Genomic DNA, 25,132 nt, shown 5'->3' on the forward strand with positions numbered 1-25,132 from the left:
TGGCACTCCATAATGATTAACACAGTATTTTCTGATCATATCTATAAAAAGGCTTTGGATGGTAAAGATAAATTTTATAGACACGTACAAGGGCAACATCAAATGTACAGCTGGAATGGACCTGGCAAGCGTGAGCCCACTGCCATGAGCGGCTGCACATCCAACACACTCCGCAACTGCAGATCCAGTCCTCTCCTCTGTGGCAGCAGGGACAAAAGAGGTCCTCAGGCCAAGCACCAGCACAGCACAGCCCTGAAAGACCCAGATGGGATTGTCCAAGAGCACACATCACTGCTGTGCTGAAAAGAACCTCGCTGGCACAGTCAGCGCCCTCACGTCCTTGCTGGCGTTGTCCTCACCACAACTTCATTTCTCCCACTACAGTTTCTCAGCCTCCACTTCGCAAAGCCGCTTGGGTGAAAATTCAGCCTCTTCAGCTTTACTCCCCGAATTCCCAGAAGGAACAATCCAGCTTCTTCATGCTCCATGTACTGCTAGCGAGGCGGCTGCTTTGGGGCCCGGTGCTCCCAGCCACTTTCTGTCCTCTCTGCCACCTCCTGGGTCCCCGCAGCAGCATTTGCTACCCAACGTCACAGCCGGGGCCGCAGCTGTCACAGACAACAGTCTGCAGATTGCAATGAAAAGATTAAAGGAGCTTTACCTTGAATGATCTAGACACGGAGGAATTTAATCCCGTGTTTGAAATAAAAAATGTTTATTTACCTTTTTCCTCTGAGTCATTGCTGAAACATCTAATCCTCAGCAGCCATGTCAGGAGCACGATCGTTCATGAAAAGTGTCCTAAAATGTACTTTTGACCTTAGCAAAGGGAAAACTCAGCTCTCCAGCTTCACTCTGCAGCCTTTCCGCCGCCACCCTGGCAGCACCGTCTGCATCCCACTGGTGCTCACGGCTGCCTGGGGAGGCAAATCCCAGAGAGGCCACCGCGGGAGGGGGCAGTGACCCTTCCTGCTGGCTGTCTGCAGCCAGTGCTTTCCTTTACACCTGAAGATAAGGTTAACGCTGAAGATGCTGTTTCTCATCTTCACAAATGAAGGTAAAACCTGACCTGAGCAATGCCAAGTACGTGCTTTTTGCCAAGCTGAAAGAGATCTGATTTGGCCCCTGCCACTGAACTGGTCCTCCAACGTCAGGATCCAGGATCGGACTTGGAAGGAGGCTCCTGCTGCAGAGGGACACACGGCTGCAAGAGCGACAGCACAGAACTCCTTTTCAGGATCTGGGTTCAAAAAAATAGCATTTGTAAACAGCAAAATCTGCAAAGAATTCACTGAAAACCACTTTGTAGCAGTCGGTACCATTTCTCATGTGGGACATTCTTTAAAGGGGAAATTCAGCATTGTTTAATCCCACTGTAATGGTTACTTCCAGCAGGAATTTACTGAGTTAGGTTCTGGTTCAGCAAAATACTTAAACGTATGAGTAATGTGACTGAACTGGGACCTTAGCAGCAGCAGAATCGATGACCACAGACTTTGCCTGCGCTCTGAGTTGCAGTGGGTGCAGCCGGCAATGCACAGTGTGTGCAGTACTTCTCTTTCCCTTTATGCGTGCATATGAAGACACACTCACCCTTGCACGTTGAGGTGGAGCTGACCACCATCTCCTTCAGCCATCATCCACAGCCGCTCGCCCTGCCAACACCCTGTTTGACACCATGTTTGGGCAAACCTTAGAGATGTTGTTCCTCTAGCAGCAGCCTTGTGCCTGTTTTGTTCCCACCTGCCCAGGGCTGTTTCACACACACAAAAAGCCCAAGATCTGAAAACACAACTGTAAACAGAGCAAAGGACGTGGTTTTTAGCAGTTCTCCAATTGGAAAAAGCTGGGCACGTAATAATTGAAACTTTATCCTGGGAACAGCTGTGTAAAGCAGGAGGGAGGAGGTCAGCAGCAGAGTGGGATGGTTTCCTGAGTCTCGCTACAGAGGGGTGCAGACATGGAGGAAAACCCTCAGCACGAGGCCAGAGCGGCACTGAGCGCACCGCAGCACAAACCTGGCTATGGGGTGAGCCAAGGTGTGCAGACAGCTGGGAGGAACAAATGGTGACACACAGGTGGCCTCCCAGAGACCCCGATGCCAGCAGCTTGAGGCCATCCAGAGCCTCTGTAGGAGGAAAGTGGAGGGGATTTGCTTCCCCTACAGAACACAATGGAGAGCCCAAAGCTCCACAGCAAGTCAAGAAAATCTGTGCTGAAAGGTGAGGAAGGTGCCCTACTGGCTGTGTGCTGCCTCACTGGGCAGAAAGAGATGTGCTATGGCTGCCAGCAGCGGACAAGGCATTCCTGAAAGGACACTTAGCAACAGCACATCCCCAAAGGAGAAGGGCCAGAGTTCTTGTTGGTAGCGAGGCACAGACACCCGCACCCCTCGGGCAGTGCTGGTGGGAGAAGAGAAGCCTGGGACCCGATCTGAAGGGCGATGTCCTCTCCCCTATCCCAGCAGCTGGAGCTGACTCCCGGACTTGCGGGTTTGTTGAAATACCGGCCATCTCAATGGCAGGAGCAGTCTGCAGGGCAGCGTCTGTCCGTCAGTCCAGAAAGCTTCACGTAGACAAAGGCACTGCAAGGAAATAAAGTGAGGTTACTGAGTGTGGCTCCCCTCGAGCCACAGGACACAGAGCACACTAAGGGTACTAACTGCGTTACCTGGTGTCTCTGCGCCATTTATCAGCCTGCAGATGTGGGTAAATCACTTCTCCACACTCTGGTGAAGAGAACACTTGCCAAGACCTGGCTGGAAAAGCACCGGGTCAGAAGACACACAGTGGTGACGTGTGCTGAAAACAGTTCTCACTTTGGGGGCAAACATACAGCGTAGGTGGATGCACTTCTCCAAATGCTGCCGGCACCGGGGGCAGCCATCCCAGAGAGCCCTCCCAGGGGCAGGGCAGTGTGTGGGGATTGAAGGCAGCAAATCTCCCTGGGGGAAGCACTCCGTGGCCCAGGCTGTACAGACACAGACCCTGATCCTGATTTTAAGGTGAAGTCAAAAACATCTGCAGTCAGGTGGGGAAAGCAAACAGTCCATGTGTCACCAACAGCCGAAACGCTGCCCCGTTTGGGAATGAGAACAGAGTCATACAGCAGGACTTAAACCAAGCAATTTGCACAAGACTGTATATTTCTCTCAAGGCAAGAACTGCTCTGGAGCTGTGAATTCTCACATGGGAACACAAAGCGAGTAGTTCTGTACCTGTGCCGGGTAGTTTGGTGTAAAAGATCAGTGAGGCCGGACGCACTGAGGCGTCCTGTGTTCTTCCCTAACCACACCTCACTGTTAGCAATGTCACGTATCCAAGTGCGGCCGATGATTGTGAGACACAACAAGCACACGCCTCTGCCTGTGCTGCTTCCAGTGGGTGTCAGCAAGGATCCACAGACAACACTCACGTTTGTGCAATTCCATTATACAAACAGGCACTGCGCTGCAATTAAGCTTTGAGTAAAGCCCAGGTACCACACACCACTCAGCACATTCAGTGTCTCCAACAGCTGTCACGTGCGATGTCACTGAAAACAGAACCAAAGGGGCATTTGGAGGTCGGGCTTTGATGGGGCTGAGCAAAATGAGGATATCCTTCCCTTCCTCCCTCCCTCCTTCTCTCCCCCTGCGCTCACCCCCGGCCCATCTCACCCTGCCCTGAGCCCCTCTGCCCTTCTCCAGTGCAGCGTCCCCATTTTCAGCCTCAGCTCTTTGCCAAAACCCTCCTGCACCCCTCCTGCTGTCACCGCCCCCCCCCAGACACCCCTGTGCCACCGGGCACAGCAGGAAGGGGGCTCCGACACGCTGAAAAAATACTTAGTGTTGCTGCTGTGTAGCAACAGCCTGCACAGAGACAAACCAAGGTCCTGTGCTGGGACAGAACCACAGGACTCAGACTTTTGCCGCAGCCAGGTCTGCAGCTGCTGAAGGCAGTTCCTGCAGACCCTTCTGACCCACGGCACCTCTAAGCACAGCTGCCTTTCAGCCTTTCACAGCAGCACAGCTCTCCTAAAGCTACAGCTGGGCAGGTGAGATTTAATAACTAAGAAAGTAACTACGAAGTACAATTAAGAGGTTGAAAGACCTAAGTTCATTCAAATTAGACAAAGCAGAGCTTCCTCTTGCTCTTAATGGTTTACCACTGCCGGGCGACACCTCGCTGCTCATGGTTTCTAACAGACCAGCTGCAGAAGGCACTGCTAATGCACACAAGCTGGAAAGCTGTCCCGTAACAGGAACCTCACTGCGGCAAAACATGAGAGCTTGACACACAGCACAGCACCAGTCTGCAATTCTCAACAGATGAGTTCTTGGGCTACGTCCCTGTGGAGATGATGCAGAACTGCAAACGTAGCACAAGGCACATGGATGTATTTTGGTCACTTTATTAAATGAGATATTAAATAGTTTAAGATTCAACTACTAAACAGCACTTTGAATGGTGAAAACACAGATACTTGATTCATACTTGAATGCTTCTTGTCCTTTAAAAACACATCTCCAGTCCTTATATATATTACAAAACAGCCTTATAGGAAGAGGTGACACCTTTTCTATAGTACTTAAGATATTTAATACAGAACTGAAAAGCCATCTAATAGAAACAAAGGCAAGTCTTCACAGCTGTATGATTTCAGCAGCCAAAGCTGGTTGATGGACTGAAACATTACTATACAACTGGGACAAAACATATACAATATCACAATACTAAGCAAAAACGCTTTACATCCAAAGGAATAAACAGGTTACAAAATGTGGAGAATTTAGCAGGCAAAATTGTATTACAAGCAACATTTTTATTCGTCGTCTTAAGCCATCTCATCTAGTTAAAACATCTAAAACAAATATAAAAATGAGCTTTCTGTTATCTTATTGATGTATGTTCTGTCTTTAAATATTTGTTAAAGCTTGATGTTATACTCAAAGCACGTTGTTATGCAGCTAAAATGTCAAGTGAGAAACACGTATGCAAAGTGGTCCAAGTTTTATTTCAACGCTTATCTGAGCTTTCTTCTTATGCATTAGTTCTTCTGCTATCCATAGTTTTGTCCAGAATGAAAAAAATGTGCCGTTAAATGTTGCCTAAAACTTCCACATTTAAGTCTTTTGAGTTACTGTAAAACTCCGTTGAACATTCCCAGGTTTGGTAGAAGATACTTCTCTTATTCAAGACGCATAGGAACATCAGTGAGAGTTGCCCAGAGTACATTTGCCTCCAAATGTTTGTCTCAAAGTCTCACATTCTCATTTCTTCTAGTGTGAATACACCTCTTTTTGCTCCCTTCCCCCCAGGTTAAACCTAACGGTAGAGCTGGCAAAGCTCCAGAACACAGGAGAGGTTCATTTGTGGCATCTCGTAACAAAGAGTCCACGATGGCAACGTCAGCCTTTGCAACAGACCAGAGAAACTGTCCAGATCCCAAACCAAGTTTTGATCACAACATGAAATATCACGTAAGATTTGCATATTTAGATGCAAAAAAAAAACAAAAAACAAACAAAACCAAAAACCATCTGTCCATCCAGGTCAATTAAGTTCCAGAAGCCAAAACAGTTTTAGTTCATGTCAGCAAGCCAGAAGAGTCCAGCAACACCTACAGCAAACGCTTCCATCTGCTCCTCCAGAATTCTCTATCCATTCCCTATACTCGATGCACCGTTGCCTCAAATGCTTCCATCCTTTACTTTACTCCCAGATTACAAATGCTTTTATTCTTTTGGGGGAAGAGCCAACCAAGCTATATTCAAAAAAGAGCCCTGTTTGGGTTTAGTTAGATCTCCATGAGCACAAAAACGGTGGCTAAAGAGAGTACTAATGATATATAATAAAACAGAAATTCACCTGCGGTCTACGTAAAAACAAACAAAAAAATTGAGCTCTTTGTGTACTAAGGTGTGTTTTCACACAAATGAAAGGGAAGGGAGAGGAGTGCATAACCAAAACTCTGATCTAGAGAAGGAAAAGCCTCTCCTCTGCCCTGGTACCTTGGGAAGCTGTGAGAGACCCTTCCAGTAACAAATCAGCAATGGTTGTGCCATTTTAAAGTTGATTATGTAACAGGGTTTGACCCTGCCCACCATCAGTACTCCAACCCCCCAAAATGCTAGGGATTTTGTTTTCTTGGCCTGTCTCCCACTGTTGGCAATGGGAAGAGAGAGCAGCACCAGCATTAAGGAGTTAACAGAAATGTGCTTTGCACTGGACTCCGCAGAGAGCAAAGGAAAAACATCTCCAGACCACCAGTTGCTGTTCCATCACGTAAAACTGAAAATACAAAATGGCAGAAGACTGAGGAAGAACACTCTTCTTCCCCAAGTCACTATTTAAGGCTGTATACACAGTTTATATATAACTGTGTGACTTAAAAGTTTCAGAGCAGTAGTACTTAAGAATATTGCACTCATTTCTGTTTCAGAGTGTTTTCAGTTCCTATGCTTCAGTCAGCATAGATGATACAACATGAGTCCAGACCTCAGTCAAAAGGAAACTGAATTATTTCTCTTACAATATTCCCACTAACTTTAAGAAATGGGTAAGCAGAAAAGTATTCCATAATTTGAGGAATCAACTCTAATCAAGAACTCAGCTGTGCACAACTCACATATGGTATACTGAAACGTACAGACCTGCAGTCCTTCCTAAGCTTCTCAAATCTGATGATAGCTTCACAGCTACTGAAAGCAAGCATAGGAGTTTAGACAGGAAACCTGTGGAGATACTACTGTTACGGGAGAACTTGTTTTCACTGAAAACAACTTGGTATCTCCTGTACTCAACATATGTAAGAAGATTCTAGGCAACATCACTGACAACAAGGGAAAACATTATGTCCTACTTAAACAAAGCTGAAGCACTAATATGGAACATGGCATTTAAGGGGACCAACCAAACTTTTTTCTTTTCTTTTCTTTTTTTTTTTTTACAGTTGAGTTCTGTTAAGCCATTGATTCCTAAAAAAATAAAAGTTCTTTCTCTGACTTTAACAATCCTTTAGGCTTTTAGTGCAAAATCACATCGATTTCCCTTGGGAAGGCCCTGCATTTTTGCCTCTCATTGGGGGTGGTGCTCGCTGTAAAGGCGGCGGCTGCATACCACCAGACACTGACTGATACATTCCTCTCATATCTATCTGTTGGTAGTTGGAAGGATTCATGATTAAATTTGGAGGCTTTGGCATCATGAGATGACTCATTGCTGTTTGCTGGTAAGACATGTGCTGTTGTTGCTGCTGATTGTACTGCTGCTGTAGTCTTCTGTTCATAAGTATCCTCTGAACACAACTGATCAACTGTGAAGGAAAAGCAGAGCCGTTAGAAGTGCACGACCCGTCTCAATGCTGCAAATATCAAGTTCAGAGTTAAAATCAATTAGTTCAGGATAGCATGGTTGAATGAAAAAGCACTATTGTTATCACCATCACTAATGTGATGGTATTCACCAGCTGATTACTGCAGAAACCATTTAGTAACACCATTTAGGGCTAAGTTCTCTTAACGATTTGCCTATAGTATTTCATGCCACATTTGGGTAAGTTCCTACTTGCACTATCCTGCGAAATGACTCCCTAGTACAAATTACAGCTTTTTTTGGCAGGTATTATTTATCAGCCCTTTGAAAGTCCTGCATGTGGATCATCACCGCACATTTGCCTAAGAGAAACTCTTTCAATTGACATAAACTGGGCAACTTTCAGATTTTGCAAAATAATTCTAAGCTAAAAATGTTACCAATACTTTCTATGATTCATCCTTAGCTCTGGGAATTAGGTTTCTCTTTAAGCTTCATTACTTTCAAGCAAACTACTTCAACAGAAAAATCTGGTGAGGACTTTTTTGAAATGATCTTCTCACGGAGTCTCCCTTGATGAGGCTGAGTAATCCAGTCCAGCACACTGCACAAGTCAACAACTCCCGATGTTACATCATATACACCATTACACAATGCCAGCAAATACTTGACCCGTGGAAACACGTAATCTGTGAGTAAGTATTTATGTATCTAAACACGGACTTCTACTCTATACACACACATGCAAAGTTCATATTCAATATCTCAGTTCAAACTTTGACAGTCGATCAAATAATAGATATTTTACCATCTGTTGTTTAGTAAGGACGTCGTTATAGATGGCTTCTCGTCGCTTAACATCAAGCTCTTGGCTTGCCTGTCTACTTAGGGCCAGGGCCTGCACTTGGCTCTCTGTAAGCGTTACATTCTCTTTCCACTGAAAAGGAAAAAAATTGTCTTAGCGTTAGTCATTTTGACAGAAGCGTAATGGTGACTGAGGTCCTGCACTATATTCAGAGTTGCATCAGGAGTAAAAGCACAACCCAGTTCCTAGAAAATGCAAAATTATACTTCCCCAGAATTAGAACTAAGAGTTAGCAGTTCTTAAAACTACCAGTTGCAGTAATATGTCTCTAGCTTACTGGAAACGAGTGAGAAAGGCATGAGTCCAAGACAGATATCTAAGGACAAGAAACAGGAAACGCTTCTTATTTCTGTACAATTATTATACTTATTTGTAGAAAGCAGAGATTTTCAGTGCAAAGCCAATAATAATGGTTAAGTGTTAGTCTTGTAAAGCTCTGTGATATCCAGATGCCATGAAGGGTTACTGCAAGCTGCAGTGATAAAGGTTAGCACAAACTGGAAATCACTGTCATTGTTAACACAACAATACAGCTGAATCATCACATACAACAGTCATTTCTTTATGTGCTAACATTCAACACTTTCCCATCTCCCAATCTAGACCTACAGTTGTCTGTTGTACTCACTATAGTTGAAATGATGTCTTCAAGGGGCTGAATCCTTGCTGCAGTTACGCTGTTGGTTGCTTCCACAACCTTTTCTCTTCCTTGATTAATGAGGTCCTGAGAAAACACCAGTAAGTTAACTATAAATAAAACATTTCCTTGTCATCTTGTTTATGTTTTCCTCATCTCCAGGTACGTACCTAGACTTTAATTACATTTTTCTTCTCATTTGCCCAAGCCAGCGGGTGAGTAACAAAACAGCTGCTAACACTCACACAAATGAAATTGATTATATAGTAACTGACCTACGTTTATCAATCTAGCAACTTGTACAGGAGACAGTATTTATATGAAACAAATATTTTGGCACCCAATTGTTTTCAGATCATCACAAGAGTGATGCTTTTCTAGCCAGGCAAATCTTTTGCAGTACTGAAGGCAAATCTTTTGCAGTACTGAGCTGGATGATGTTGCAGTCTCAACTCGTTCTGTGAGCTCAAACTGCCATGATGTATTTTAGCACAGTACTGGCTCGTACTGTCTATTACTGCACAGGTACATACAATGTGGGTCCCTGTGATTTGCACTCTTTAGTAGTGGTTTTCACACAAACTCCTTAACAAGACTCTACTAGGTATCCTAAGACAACTGTGCTTCAACTACTGCAGTTACAGCCTGGCATCAGGTAACTGAAGGTAACTGGGAGTGGAACACATATTCCTCTCTTCCATTCCTTCTCAGACACAAGACTGAGGCACAAAAACTCAATGTGATAATTCACATCTGCAAAGAATGCAGAATTTCCCACAATCCCAAGATACTATACAGGTATAGTTACTTCTGTTTATATGCACAGAAGTTAGACGTCAGTTCACCAGTACGAAACTACAGCAAAAAAGGTAATTATTAAAAAAAATAGGAGACAATTATATAATAGTAGGATATTTAAGAATGACCTTCACCACCCACGTGTGACACAATAACACACGCACTCTTAAAGCAACGCTGATGTTACAATACTTGGATCACTGCTCACCTCCAGCTGTTGATTGCTCATCGCTGACAGAGCGCCCAAATTGAAAGGAATATATGGTGTTTGAGAGTTGAAATTAGTGGGAAGCATGTTGGTCCCTGTCGGCATGTTGAAACGCATGGTCAAGCCCTAAAACACAAAATGTACTTCTGTCTGTCCAAGCAACTGGAACATACCCCATTCTTCTCTCATTACACATGAATCAGCACATACAGGTAAGTCTGTCCCATCACATGGAAGAGCTTTTGCAAACCCCAAGTGAAAAGGACACGTTAAGCACAGGGAAACATCAATTCTAGTTTCAAGTTAATACATGAGTTTAGCTTAGATGTTTGGTACACTAAGAAAAGTATATCTACAGTTGTTTAAGATTCATCTTGTAATTGCATACCCACTACCTAACATCAATACTGACTTGATCGTAACAATCTATATCTCCCATATGGATTTCTCATGGGGCAATTTCCACGCTTACTTATATTGACTGCATCTTCCTATTGCCTTCTCCTAGTCCTCCACCTGTCACTTGTTCATTCAAGGTTGTCAGCAGCACTTCAGATACTTTTTTTTTCTTTCTTTCTCCTTTTTCTTTTTTACTTTCAGACTTCTGATCAGGTACAGAGACCTGAACTCAACCTTCCAAGAAATTATTATTATTTTTTATATTAAACTCCAGTTACATCAAGTTATCAAACTGCTTTTACCATACAGTTTTAAACTTTTACAGTTTAAAACACACACACACACACACACACACACACACACACACTCCCCAGTGCTCTCACCAACTCATTATTTTGCTCTCATAACTATCTGAAGGGAGGTTGTAGCTGGGGGTTGGCTTCTTCTCTCGTGTAACTAGCGATAGGATGAGAGGGAATGGCTTCAAGCTGCACCAGGGAAGGTTCAGGCTGGACGTTAGGAAATACTTCTCTGAAAGAGTTGTCAGGCACTGGAATGGGCTGCCCAGGGAGGTGGTGGAGTCACCGACCCTGGAGGTGTTCAAGGAATGTTTGGACGTTGTGTTGAGGGACATGGTTTAGTGAGAACCATTGGTGATGGGTGGATGGTTGGACTGGGTGATCCTGTGGGTCTTTTCCAACCTTGGTGATTCTATGATCTCCATTCTACCACTCCCTAAAGTATCCAGTAAACAAGATACAGGGAATAAGGGAAAAAAAAAAAAAAAAAAAAGGCAAACCCTTTGCTGCAGATGTGTGTATGTCTGTGGGATTTTGGCAAGCAGTTCTGTAATCATATACCTTTAATGGCACTGCAAATATTCCTAGAATTGCAAAAGTGAGATACTACACAGGACTCCAACTGACTGTTATCACGAAATTAAAAAAAAAAAAGTATGTAAAAGGAAAAAGTAATTTTTAAAAGAAAGTAATAAAGAAGATACACATTAAAGAATAGCACCAAGACAGCAAATGAGACATGGCATCCCCATTTCTCTAGATAGCTTGCTTCACGTACCTCCTTCCTGGCCTGTAAGAAAAATTATTTTCCCAAAACAAACTGAAAAGATAAGTGGTACTTAAATATAGAATGTTTAATTTTGTGTACAGCAAATTCACACAGATAATTTTACCTTCTTTTCTGCTTCATATTCTGCCCAGGCCGCCTTCCTTTCCTCTTCAGTGAGCTCCTCTTCCTCCTTATGGTCCAGGAGTGAATCATGCTCGTGATACCCTACTATATACTCTTTATTGATTTGGAGCAATTCTGCCAAGATTGTATCCTGTTCAAATGAAGAAGAGATAACAAAACACAAAGTCATTCGGTAACTCTGTTTACTTTTGGTGCACGCCTCACAGCTTTGACCAGATTTTCACTAAGAGCAGCTCAAAGCCCTTTGGAGAAACAAAATTTAAAAAGAATTTAGAAGCACAACTTTCCTCTGAGGGAGGGTAATGGATTAACAATCTGTTGCAGAGATGACAGTCAAATCACTTAATGAACCACAGGAATGTACTCAGATTCCACAACAATAAATGCAGTTTAAGAAACTAAAAGGAATGGAATGTGCTAAATGATTTTCCTTTGCTCAGGCTGGGTACCTGAGAGGGCCTACCAACCACCTGCATCCACAAGCCATAAAGAGCACCTCCACTGGCTTCAAAACGCTAAGCAGCACTTCGGCCCACCGGCTGTCTGCCAGCTCTGTGCAGAGAAGGCTGCTTTCTCAAAGCTGTCAAGATATAGGTTGAGACAAACAGTCCCTCATCCACTGAGGCTACAAGAGATCACATCACTGCTCCAAACTGGGTTTCTTCAGTAGGCGGCCATTTCGCTTTCTCTACTCCACAACACCCATAATGCTTAATTGCTTTTAAGGTTAACTGAAATGTTTACAGCGTTCTTTAGAACTGCAAACTATTGCAGTTTTGTTTACAGATATGCTAAGATTTATATTAAAATGTATACTAAAATTAAAAAAAAAAAAAACCCTCTTACTGTTTTCCAAAGGGAAAGTTACTGGCAAGCTGAGCATTTCCTGCAATTGAGAAGCTGCTCGCCCAACTATCCAGCTGGACTACAGATGACACACACCGATAGATCATTATCTCAATTAAGAGACGAACTAAGAATAGAAAATGAATGAGAAGAGCTGGTGTTTCAAGGTAAGTAAGTCCAGAATGGTTTAGCAGTCCCCATTTGCACTGAATATACGATCCTGTCTCCACAGCTTTTCAGAGATCAGCGTGCCTGAGAAAGCTCCAACGCTCCTCAGCATTCAGCCTAGGGCTAATAAAACAGAGACATCAATCCAGCGAACTTCCTGAACCAGTTCTGGAATGAATTACAGTGGGTATGCTGAAGGGACTGTCTGCAGCACAATTACACAAATACCTACAGACCAAACCAACACAGGCCTTTGTGCAAACAGGAACACAAGCTATCCTCTTGGCACTTGGAAACATGGCACCACTCTCTCCTAAACAACCACCAACACAGGGAGCTGCAAGTGGATCACACCACATGGAGTCACAACAGCTACAGAAAGTTGTTCATCTCGGTGCATGTTTAAAACAGAACTGTAGCAACCACAAGCTAACGCCAAGCAACTGAGGTATGCGAGGCAGTCTGTAAGCTGTCTTTGTTTCATCCCTTTGCTATCACCTGCCTTCCTAAATCAGAACCAATACTTTCTGCTCTGGCTCCTCACGGAAACATTCAATGTTATATCTCATGACTCATGGGCACAGGCAGCAAATAATGGGATTCTGGAATGGTGGGAGAGAAGGGCATCGGAGAGAAAAGGGATGCGATAATGGGAAATACAGAAAGCAGCTGGAAGAAGTGGGTGAAGAAGTCATGGAGCTATTACTGAAGTAAGGGAACACAATTAAGGCACTCCCGGCATACTGGAGCTGTAGATCAGTGTGAGGAGGGTTTCTGGACATGCATATGCATTAATTTCCATGGTAACACAATTACTGAAAACAATACCGGAATATAATCCATGCTCACTTGGCCAACAGTCTTCAAAATGTGGTTTAAATTACAACCAACTGCATGTTTGCTTTTCTTTGTCTAAATTTTATTTTGCATTAAATATGATGGAGCTTGAAAATTGGTATATGGAAGGTACTGCTATTTGGTTAACTGTCAAATAAAAAAACCTCAAATTTACCTTACATACCAAACATCCAGTAGACTTATATTCCTTTTCATTTGTTTAGCTTGTCGATGAAACAGTGATTCTAAGTTGGTTAACTTTTAAGAGCAAATCCTAACAATGCATGAAAAACTGATGAGATTTTTTAAAAATTATTATGATTTTTAGAAGAGGTTTCATTTGTCCTTTTTAAATCCAGTCAGAAATTAAATGCTATGGAGAGATAAATGCATTAGAAAGGAAATCTTCCAGAGAAGAATTTCAGTTATGCTGTAGTTCAAAAATTTTTCTTCCCCTCAAGCAATTTAACCAAGGTTAAAAAATAAACATATTAATAAAAAATATATAAATAAACAAATAAAAACGTCAAGTTCTCCTGGTTCTGACAGTAATAGCTCTCCTAAAATTCACAATACTTTCCCTTACTACAGAAATACAGTAAGAGACATGCCCTGGTTGGGTCCCAAGATAGTATAAAATAATGATCACTACATCCAACTGAACTATTGTTTTAATCTGCTTTTCCAATCTGCACTACACGACCCAGCTGAGCCAAGTTCTCCTTTACCACAACCTGTGTCTGGGACTGTGTCCCACTGACCGGGCTGCTCTGAATGAGCGTACCACAGGGACACGCAGTGCCCCCTGAGCCCGTTTTGTCTTCGTCCAGCTCCTACCTCACATCTGCTGCTCCAAATTATATATTGCATTGGCCTAAGTGCAAACGCCTGTGGCATCGATCGGGGTCCAATTATCAGTGCTGATGGTGAAAAGCGCAGTGTTAGCTATGTATCAGCCAAGGGTTCCCCAGCGCACAGTCCTGTGGGAGCTGAGTGTTAAGTGTCTGAGATCTACACAAAAATGGCCTAAGTCAAACCACACTACCTTTAAAGACGGCTTGCAATCCATCGTTAAATTCATGGCAAAGTAAAATGAAACACCTGAAATACAGTCATCATACACGAAAGGGAATTCTCTTGCTTTATGCTTTTACTGTTTGCGTACAGCAGTACTTTGAAGAAGCACCTTATGCCTCTAGTCTCTGTTAGGCAATGAGTCACTATATTTGCATAAAGTTCACGGGCGATAACAATTACTGCTACTTAGTTCTGAACCTCAACATCGCAAACCTGAATCAGGTGAACAACATCCACACTAAAACTGTCCTATTACACTCAAGTATATGCATTCCTTTACAAGGCACAGAGGTGGCTGCAGAAGGACAAGGGCAGAGAAGCAGCGCTGTGAGGGCAGTGCGGCAGTGCCTCTTCCCTGGAGGCTCCACAGACAACCTGTAGGTGCTGCTCTGACTGCAATGTGCACAAAACTGCTGCTGGAATTCAAACCTGACACGAAACTTTGATATGCTTCCAGGAAAACCTCCATCTTCCACATCTGCCATGTGACTTTTATACAAAAAGTAACATTCAACATCTCCTCGCTATTAACAACACTTTCTAAGAAAACTGTTCTTTGACTGAACCTTGGACTATTAAAAAAGATAAAATCTCATGGATGCATTTTCAAAATCAAGTAGAGTTTGTTGCTCTGAATCTGCTCTCAGATTTGAGCCGTACCTCTGATAAATGAGAGTTTAATACACCGACGTGCTTTCATTGCGCATTTCACACCGCTTGTATGGATTACAATGGTAATCCCTCATCTTGCTGTCTCCACAACAGTAGCATTACACAATGGTATCACTGTTCAAGAGACTATGCTTTGAAGATGTAAAAGATATGAAGAGGCCCGAAGACAGAGAAAATTATATATGAAACCTGTGACAAGAAGAAGGAAAGCCTTCTTTTGGCCTAACTCCTCTTTCACTTTGCCGACAACTACAGAGGAGCAGCTCAGCCTTTGCAAGCACGGGGCAGGCAGCCCGCTGATGGAAAAGAGCAACCCAGGTGAAGTTTTGGCGGCCTTTGTTTCCAGCTGAAAGCTGCAGAGATCAGGTTGGGCACGCTGAGCTTACCAGAAAAAAAATATCTGAGAATTTTAACCCCGAGGTGGAGCGCAATTGATGGCTGTTACCATAAAAAGCTTCTGTAAGCGTATCAGTCTTTATAATCAACTTTCACTCCCTCCCACCCCCAAAAATGCAACAAATTTGTAGTTAAATTAACCAAATCAGTGATGAGGCTGAATCGCGCATCTCTGCTAAAACCACAGAGGTAAGGAAGGAACAGTGAGCTTTCTGTATGAGTAAGGTTGCACGATTTAGAGGATCATCCACCATCCAGCACAGCACTTCCTACAGCTGATATCTGCTTTTGACTGTCCATGTAGTATTTCTAAAGAACTGGAGAGTGCAAAAGAAATAGGAAACATAAAACAAAAATGAAACTAATGATAAATAAATTATGAGTCACAATTCAGATAAAAAGATCACAGGAACCAAAGAATAAGTCACTGGACTAGCTCAGTTTGGTGTGCAAAGCAAGGATAAAATGAAAATAACATGTCCCAATCAGCCAAGGGGAAGACAAATGCAGCCAAAAACAATGATTAAAAAAATTGAGATAATCAAACAGCTAAGGAGAGTTTTGTCTTTACATTTATCATACTAAACGTAAGGACCAAATGAAACAAAGGTCTGATATAAATTACTTTGCAACAGCTCACTGCACTGACACTAGCCAACCAGGCAGGGCAGCTCAATGCCAGCTCAGCACTGGGAGCCACCCTACTCGTATCGTAAAGATATCTGCATTTTGTCTTGGATCAACTACCCAGCAATCATTAATTACATCACCCTGTTGCTTGTGTGTCCTAGATGGCCTTACAGGACAGACTTCACTCCTCCCCTCAGACTGCCTGGCCAAATCCCAAACCACAAGTAATGCTTTGCTCAATGACAGCTACTGATTTTTTTATTAACATTCCTCAAGCACTTCTTTCCCCCCTAACAAATAGAAGGACGCCTCACAAGCAGAGTGATGACATGAAAACACTGCCTGTCGCACGTGGGAGGCTCCTCTGCCTCCCAGCCAGGAACATGCACTGCTAACTGCATACTTCTAGGACACTTCCACACCTCCAGTTCTTCCTCATTATCACAAAACCATGCCTAATTGTGGGACATAAGGGAAGGGAAGGATAACTGGGGGGTAATAGCTACCTTCCCACATCTTCTGAGGCTACCAGGAATGCAAAACACTGCTTTCAACAAATAAATGCACAAACTGCTAAGATAAGATGAATCCACCTGATGACTCCTAGCCTTTTCAACCATCCAATCCAAAACATAACAGGTAAGAAAAGCACACAAAGATGGACAAATTTAAAGAAGAAAATTAAATTTGTTCAATACCATTTGCTAAACCAAGGGGAAAAGAAAAACAACAAAAATCAGAGAATTCCTATACACAGATCTGCTTCTAGTCAGCAACTTGGTTAAAAGCTTGTATTCAACTTAATTGATACGAACGCTTTGGTGATGGCTAAACTGAATTAATGTGGAACTTCATTTCAAATCAAACACTGAACTACTTCTGGAGTTCACAAACTTCCACACATTTATGAATTGATCTATTATTGTTAATAAAAACCAGCAACTTCCAACATATAATCACTGCACTGATTGTTCACTCATTGCAGTGACTGTTTACTCAAAGCACTGATTAAAAAGTTTAAAAAAAAAAAAAGGAAAAAATCTCTTATCTCCAACTTACTGCTTACACTGTGAAACATCATAACAAAAGGAGCTTGGATACAGTCATTAAAGCCTGTTTTCAAGGGTTTTGAAACAAACGTGTGGCAGCAAGTAACATTTATGGGGCTCCCGCTTCCTAAATCCCCCTGGCAGCTGCACGGATGCTGTAGGTGGTCTGACAGACTCAATTTCAGAGAATGGCCTGAATAATAAGAATGCCAATGCAAAGCTTAGCCACAATTTATTATCAGGGTCTACAGAGTCTAGAATGGAGAGCATATATTTTTTCTTTGAAAATTAATAGGTTTACAAACTACAAAACCTCCATCCCCCACACCAAGACCTAAACATAACTCAGAGATGCAATCAGGTAACTAAGTATGGGCCACACATTTAAATGTTACTCCTTACTGCTAAGCTCTTCACTGAGTAATAAGCAACAGACAACTGCACAACAACTTATTAATCAAGTGGCCTCCAGCAGACCACATTAAATTAAGTTAGTGTATGTGGATGATATAACACAATGAATGTAAATCAGACAAAGAACAAAACCTTAGTCTAACCTCAAATACAAACAAACTTGGAAAAAGGAGGGAAAAATAAATGCTCAGTTATTCTTTCTCCTGAACTTTACAGTGAAATAGGAATAAAGTCACAGACCGCATTTTCAAATTTGGTTAGTAAACTTGTTGGTTCTCTATGTACTGCATAAGATACTGAGCCATTACTAAGTGAACAGGAACAATGAAACACTACCACACATTTCACAGCCATAACACAAATAGATTAAGACATGCCACACTGAAAACAAACTACTGTGATCCTCAAAGTTTATTCATCATCAAGCTGGAAAAAGGTCTGACATCTCCAATTCCTATTATCTCGCAGTACAGAGTATCAATGCTCTCACCATGTAGCATACATAGTTTGGACTCGATGATCCTTATGGGTCCCTTCCAATTCAGGGTGTTCTATGATTTAGTGTAAACAATTGTATTCACCTTATTTCTAAGTGACAAATTCTACTCTCAAGTGACAACACAGCACTCTTTCTCCTTCCAAGACTGAATAACCCACATTCTAAAACATAAGCTTTTTTTTATAGCATATAATTCCCAGCGATGTGCGCCAACTTACTTTTGGCAACATCGGTGTATCCCTCTTCTTTTTCTTTTCTGAATTAGGATCATCCAGCAAATCCGGCTCAAAAGTGTACAGCTCTGTAAGCTCATTCATGGTAAAATGACGTTCAACTTGCTGCTGGTCAACAACCCGGAAAGACAGTGACTGCTTTGTTACCTGCCGATCGTAGATTTTGTCTTCCATTGTACCCTAAAAAACACAGATACTTGCTTTTGTACAAATACCAAACCACCTGTTACATAGGAAAACACTGAGAGAGATACAACAGCAAGAACAACATAATATTGCCCTATTTTCCTTGTTCCTTCGATCCTTACCTACAAAGCTACCTGAAAACCTTGTTTGCTGAAAAAAAATGCTGCTACTGACTGGCATGAGAAATTTGTTTTTTAAGGAGTGCCTTGAAGAAAACAGTTTTACTCCAATTTCCCAAAGGACAGTTATGACAAAGATGTCAGTTTTCACAGGATCTATCTTATTTTGTTGTTTAGAGCAGCCCACAAAAAGGAAAACAAATACTGTATTGCTGGGTAGAAAGGACAGGGGAAGAGAAGCAGTCAAGTCTAATCTATCACAGCTGTGTGAGAACAAATTCAATCTTTGATGAAAAAATGAATTTTTTTTTTCTTAAAGATGATGACTACAAAATGTACGAGAACAGCACAGCCTGTTCTAAACATTCTAATTTAAAAAGGATACCAACAGTTCAAAAGTGCACTAAGAGAAAAATAGACTGAAGCCTGAAGGAAGACAAGTGCATATCTGACAGAAACATGTTACAAAAAGTAATGTATTTAAATTGGCAAGTGAATAGTGACTTGATCATGAGTTAAGTACTGTTAATGGGAAATAGTCTTCAGTCTATGCTGTAAAGACCCTGGAATTGGAAGGTGAAGCAAGAAACTATCTATCAGAAATAATGGCGCTATTGCTTAAAACCAGCACGGATCAGTAATCATCAGAATTAGTAAAGATCTTTCTGATCCTTAGGCTGCAACACAAGGTCTCCAACCATGACTGCATGCTTTCTTATATACTAAAAGCAAATCCTTAGCTCTCTCCATTTGGATCTTCAGCAGCCTGGAGACCAGTCTGTAGATGTCAGCTACATTCAGCAAATCTACTGCCAAATGGCAACTATGCTCAACTGTGCAGTCATTCCAAATAACAAATTTTCAGTAGTGTGCAAGTTAAAACAGTACAAGTGTTACTCTTAGTCTGAATGTGTGACTCACAGCTAGAATTCCACTGCTAAGATTGGTGTTACACAGACTGCCAGACGAGATGGGTTTTACAAAAAATATATTCAGTTCCTTTTTTAATTCACTGCCTTTTCCTTCAAGAGTTTTTTCAGTGGTTTTGGGTCAAATACAGCTACCAGATTAGGGCTGGAAGATGACTGGATCAGTGTGAATAACCACTAACTTCAACAGAAATCAAAACAGTTACAGATTACAAGTCAGACAGCAGGACCAGGGTATCAACAAATCATCATCCAGAAACATACCTGGGCCAAAAATCTGTACACAAACACAGGTTTGCTCTGCCCAAAGCGGTAGACCCTGAAAATACTCTGGATATCATATGATGGGTTCCAAGAAGCATCAAAGATGATTACTCTATTAGCAGCCACGAGATTAATTCCAAGGGAACCTGCCTTAGTGGATATAATAAACAAACGGCCTCTGGAACAAAGAAAAGTTGCAAATTTTTAATATTTTGGAAAACAATTACTGCTTCTGTGTTGCTGTGTTACTGTACAGTTGTTCATACATGGAAATTGCTCAAAAAATATCACTGAAATACTGTATTAAGCATAAAAAAGAAACAGATTTTACAAGGACAGAACTTTCAGCGAAACATGCTCTCAGAAATACAGATCAGAGACAAATCAATTGTTAACAGGAACTGGTGGGAAAGACATTATTTTAAAATTTCTGCTGTTTCAAACTCGAGTCATATCACATCCAATAGTAATATTAAACAAGCATACCCCATATTACTGAAACTGTTCTCTGGCTAGCTCTAAGGGTAACTCAAGCATGACTCTGTCCCTGATAAAGAGTTTTGACTCAAAAAACAAAATGAAGTACAAGTATGGAAGAAAAGCTACCATTGGTCTCTACAAGGAACCTGCAGTCTCAAATAAATATCAATATGGAATTCAGCCACAAGTATTGAAGTAAACAAATAAGCACACTGAAGAGCGGGGACAGTCAACAGTTACTTGCTTAAAAGGACTATGTGAAGCAGTGTTGCACCTGGCAGCATGGTGAAACTTTACAGGCATAGTGCTAAAGGTCAATAAACTAACACAAGTAAAAAAAATATGGAACAAAAGAAGAAGGGGGAAATCAAGAATGTCTGTCTGAAGAGACCTCACCTCACATTAGTTTCATCGTTAAATTCTTCAGCCCATTTCTTTCTTGACTGAGCTGTAGTTGAACCATCTAAGCGATAGTAATCAATGTTTCGGAACCATTTTCCTTCACCTATAAAAGTAAGAGTCATTATTAAAATGCTGGTTATTTAAGTAACCAGACTGATAATGCTGGAAATGTTCAACTCTCAAAACAGTGCAAGAGCAAACATGGAGCATAGAAGATGATATTCTCTAACAATTTAAAGCAATCGGAGAAGACTACAGGTAATTCAAGACAAAGAATCCATGATGGAAAAAGTTTTTTTGAGAATACGGGTGTTTCCCAAAGGCATGGCTTGAAAATTATTTAGTGAGGCTTGCATAACAAAATATAAAACACAATATGACAGAAAAGACTGGCAATTGCATTTGTGAAGACAATAATCATCCACAAAGCAAAAAGCAATAGCTCCTATATATCCTACCCCAATTCTGTCTAAAACGATTCAAAAGCAGAGTAAATCTTGTCAATAGAATCTCTGGCCGAGAGAGCTGTGGGTGCCCCATCCCTGGAGGTGCTGGATGGGCCCTGGGCAGCCTGAGATGGTGGGGGCAGCCAGCCCCAGGCAGAGGGAACTGTAAGGGGATCTGTAAGGTCCCCTCCAACCTAAGCCATTCTGTGATTCTATGAATGCCTGTATATGGTAAATCTTACTATTACAAGCAGTTAATCAAAGATCTACCAAATATACATGTGAAAAAAAAAAAAAAGACCTTAACAATGAGCTCACACTGAAGGAACAAACACTAAAAGCAAGAAAAAAGGACAGCAACTAATAACATGTGAAGATAACAAACACTCAGAAGCTAAAGAAGCAGCAGGTGGGAACAACAAATCTGTGAGAGAGATACTGGAGATCTTCGTCTATGGCACTGATAACACTGAAGCCACATTTCTTTTATGCAATTGTTTATACGTGCTTAGACTTAGAAAGAAGATATTGGAAAGAAATGACAGGTCCAAATAAATTCTTCAATCTGCACATATTGTGAACTGAAACTTAGCATAAGAACAAACTGCATCATCAGGAACTCGGGCAAGATCACACAGAGGAAACAAAAAAAAAATCCTGCACAGAGTACACGTCTGGCTAGTGAGAAATTCCCCACCATTCAAGCATCACTAGGATAGTAATTAATTCAAGATACCACTCTCTTACAGAATCCATAACAAAATTTACTGCAGCACATATAAAGCCCAAATTCACATTTTGCATTCAACATCCAGACACATCATTTGAAAGTATTATCATTTTCCTTCATTATCTCTTTCTCAGTAGGAAGCATCAGAATTTGCCATGCATGAGCATACAACATCGCTCTTATACAGAATTTAATAAAATGCCTTCTCTCATTTTGGATGATGAACATTTAATCTGCCCAGGCAATATTATTAAGCACAGATGACACAGAATGAAATCAGAAGCAAGAATCCATAATGGGATAGAAGAGACCACCTGCAGAGGAGAACAGCGGTTCTGCCAACTTCAGGAATGATACAGAATGATAGAATGTTTCTCATGAAAGCAATTATTTCAACTCCACTCCCTTTGGAACAAAGACAGACTTGTAAAAGAATAATTAGCTTTGTAATTGTCCAAGCAAGCTGACACTCACCTTTATAGATAGGAGGCTTCTCTTTGTCAGTTTTCTCTCTGTTAGCCAGCTCCAGAAAATCTTCTATCAAATCCAATGATATTAGGGACTGGCTAAACACTAGGCTGGAAACAGAAAAACAGAATTCAACTCTGAGTTTAATTATTGTAACCAGCTGCTCACTCTGATACAACTTTTTAAACAATCTTTCTAGACACAGTGAAAGACTTTGGGGGAGTACATGTATGAACGGAAAAATTCACTGATGGAAACAACATGCACACTTGCTTCAGAAACCTGAGCTACAGCATCAAATCTCTAGACTGAATGAAAAACAGACTAACATGTTTACAAGGCTGTTTAAACCACTTCTAAAACTGACTTACACTTTGTCCCCAAGCTCCTCTGCCATTCGAAGAATTTCAAAGAGAAGAACCATTTTCCCAGAGTGTTCCAACACCTCAGCATCAGCATCAGTGACAAAATCTTTGTACCAGTCTGGGGCTGGGCTACCAGGATTGGATGAGGAAGTAGCTTTACCTATGAAAACACACACAAAAAATTCAGAGATAAAGGCATGATCTTCATTTAAATGCTTTGAAATATCATTTTTTAATGTTGCAGAATATTTAGATGAAGAACTCTATTATCTCCAACTTTTCCCCACATGTATAAATCGAGAGCTTTGTTTCCAACAAGCATGCATTCAATTAATCCAAGTTACAGCAATTGAAAAGCAGCCACTCATAAAGTGATTTGAAATCTGAAATAAACACCTGAAATTCCTGAAAAGTTAATAGTCTTTTGGGTTACACCAAGACCATCTCTCAAGATGAATTCACGGACGAAAGCTTTCAATTGTTCCAATAATACCACCTGTACAACATGATTGTGTGTCTCCTCTCACTTCTGCGATACTCAGATTTAAAATCTCTTTTTCCAAAGCTAACGTAGGAGACATCAGTATATAGAGTAGCATACAGGAGGGAAAAAGTCATTATTTCTCCCCTTTTATATTATTTCACTAGAAAAGGAAAAAACAAATCCTACCATCACCATCTGTCTTTTTGCAAAGTTCTTTAGAAGGGTTTCTTGCCTGCTCACCTGCTAACACACCACTACAATAACAACAGCTGTAGAACACATTATATCTTCTGGGTGTAGCAATGAAGGACAAACACATTTGTTAATGGTAGCAATATTATTTCATTAGCATATTAAAATAAGGGAAAAGCAGCATAGCTTTCTCTTAACTTTGCATCTTTTCGTACTTACGAACTCAAAAAGTTATCAGTTGGAGCACATTATTAGAAATAGCAGGAACTCTAAGCATAGAAGGAGCACCTGGCAAATTCCTTAATTTTGCACAAAGCAGAACTCCTGACAGCCCTCTCAAATTGTGTTTTTCAAAATGAAGCTGTAGGAGTATTTGATTACTTGTATATTATACTCACCTTCTTCTGATTTCACAACTAATGAAGGGTTGTTTCCAAGTTCTTCTGCATTTCCTTCTCCACCTCCACGAGATCTTGAATTCCAGACTTTAATGACTTCAACATCGTTATCGCTGCCACTCCCACTTGAACTACATTCTTTCTTCCCTTTTTTCCCCTTGGATTTTTTTTTCCTAGAAAGATAGCATTATACACCTATGCATTCATTTATTTTTTGAATCATGTTGCTAGAGGACATACATGTAAAAATACATTTACTTTTAGAGAGATCATTTACTTTTAGAGACATCCTCTTCTATTAGGGAGATAAATCCAACAACAAACAATAAATAAAAACTTAATTACTTTGCATAATCATCAGAACTTAAACTCATTGAAGTTTCATCGGAATCTGAAGCTATGAAGTCATCCATACTGTCTTCATCAAAGTAGCCCTTAAAAGAGAAAAAACAGAAATTTTATTAAGTAGGTTCATCCAGAAGCTTTTATTAAATCTTCAGCCATCTGCTTATTCTTCATTAAGACAATGTAAGTTGCACAAAAAGATAGCCTTTCAAAATGTTTTAAGAATGACAACATATGCTGAAACTAAAAATATGACAAAAACAGCAGTAAAATTACCCCACAGCAACAAAGATTTCCATTAATTTGATGAAACTTTACCTAACATTTGGCATAGCTTGTTTGGAAAGTTCTCAATAGAGGGTATTTTGATACATCTAATTTACCTTATTTTCTTTGCTAATATAGTCCAGCTGCAAACACCAGGGATGAGTCCAGATTCTGCTCAACATCTGGAAATCCTGGAATAGTTTAGCTCCAGCTTTGCCTCGTCCACCTTCATTGCCACCACCTACACCTGACAATAAAAGTTCAGGTTTGAGAATGAAACCTTGAAGTACATTAGCCACATACCGCTCCTCCTTTGAACAATCTGTTAGTACAGTACGGAGTGTTCTTTCCAGATGCACATCATATTGTAACATCTCTTGTAGAAGAGGTCAAATGACTCAGTCACATGAGTTCTTCTCCTAGTTAAAGTTGTAAAAATTAGTTTTTCCTTTTTTTCTCGACAATGAGAAACAAGTTGGGAGGGAGTGTTGATCTGCCTGAGGGGAGAAGGCCACTACAGAGGAACCTGGATCGACTGCATCGATGGGCCAAGGTAAACTGTATGAGTTTCAATAGGGCCAAGTGTCAGGTCCTGCATTTTGGTCACAACAACCCCAGGCAACCCTACAGGCTTGGGGAGGAGTGGTTGGAAAGCTGCCTGACAAAAAGGGACCTCGGTGTACTGATGGGCAGTTGGCTGAATATGAGCCAGCAGTGTGCCCAGGTGGCCAAGAAGGCCAGTGGCATCCTGGCTTGTATCAGGAATGGTGTGGTGAGCAGGACTAGGGAAGTAATGGGCATTGGTGAGGCCTCACCTCAAGT

General features: G+C 41.4%; 2 protein-coding genes across 7 annotated transcripts in view; one reads left to right on the top strand and one right to left on the bottom strand.

Moving 5' to 3' along the window:
* Nucleotides 1-5,516, top strand: part of FGF16 (fibroblast growth factor 16) — a 16,895-nt gene extending 11,379 nt beyond the window's left edge. The window contains exon 4 of the mRNA XM_040698847.2: nucleotides 52-5,516. Coding sequence (XP_040554781.1) covers nucleotides 52-148 — 97 coding nt within the window. The 3' untranslated portion in view covers nucleotides 149-5,516. The remainder of the gene's footprint in view (nucleotides 1-51) is intronic.
* ATRX (ATRX, chromatin remodeler) overlaps nucleotides 4,377-25,132 on the bottom strand; it is a 77,516-nt gene continuing 56,760 nt past the window's right edge. For all 6 annotated transcript variants that reach the window (XM_004940797.5, XM_420305.8, XM_046940500.1 and 3 more), the window contains 13 exons: nucleotides 24,427-24,557; nucleotides 24,044-24,132; nucleotides 23,699-23,871; nucleotides 22,631-22,784; nucleotides 22,266-22,369; nucleotides 20,610-20,718; nucleotides 19,734-19,911; nucleotides 18,221-18,415; nucleotides 11,395-11,544; nucleotides 9,804-9,929; nucleotides 8,789-8,884; nucleotides 8,104-8,232; nucleotides 4,377-7,296 (listed from right to left, as the gene is read on the bottom strand). In XM_004940797.5, the coding sequence (XP_004940854.2) occupies nucleotides 7,018-7,296; nucleotides 8,104-8,232; nucleotides 8,789-8,884; nucleotides 9,804-9,929; nucleotides 11,395-11,544; nucleotides 18,221-18,415; nucleotides 19,734-19,911; nucleotides 20,610-20,718; nucleotides 22,266-22,369; nucleotides 22,631-22,784; nucleotides 23,699-23,871; nucleotides 24,044-24,132; nucleotides 24,427-24,557 (1,913 nt within the window). In that variant the 3' untranslated portion in view covers nucleotides 4,377-7,017. The remainder of the gene's footprint in view (nucleotides 7,297-8,103; nucleotides 8,233-8,788; nucleotides 8,885-9,803; nucleotides 9,930-11,394; nucleotides 11,545-18,220; nucleotides 18,416-19,733; nucleotides 19,912-20,609; nucleotides 20,719-22,265; nucleotides 22,370-22,630; nucleotides 22,785-23,698; nucleotides 23,872-24,043; nucleotides 24,133-24,426; nucleotides 24,558-25,132) is intronic.

Source organism: Gallus gallus, chromosome 4 (genome assembly GCF_016699485.2).
Source record: "Gallus gallus isolate bGalGal1 chromosome 4, bGalGal1.mat.broiler.GRCg7b, whole genome shotgun sequence".
Classification (NCBI taxonomy): domain Eukaryota; kingdom Metazoa; phylum Chordata; class Aves; order Galliformes; family Phasianidae; genus Gallus; species Gallus gallus.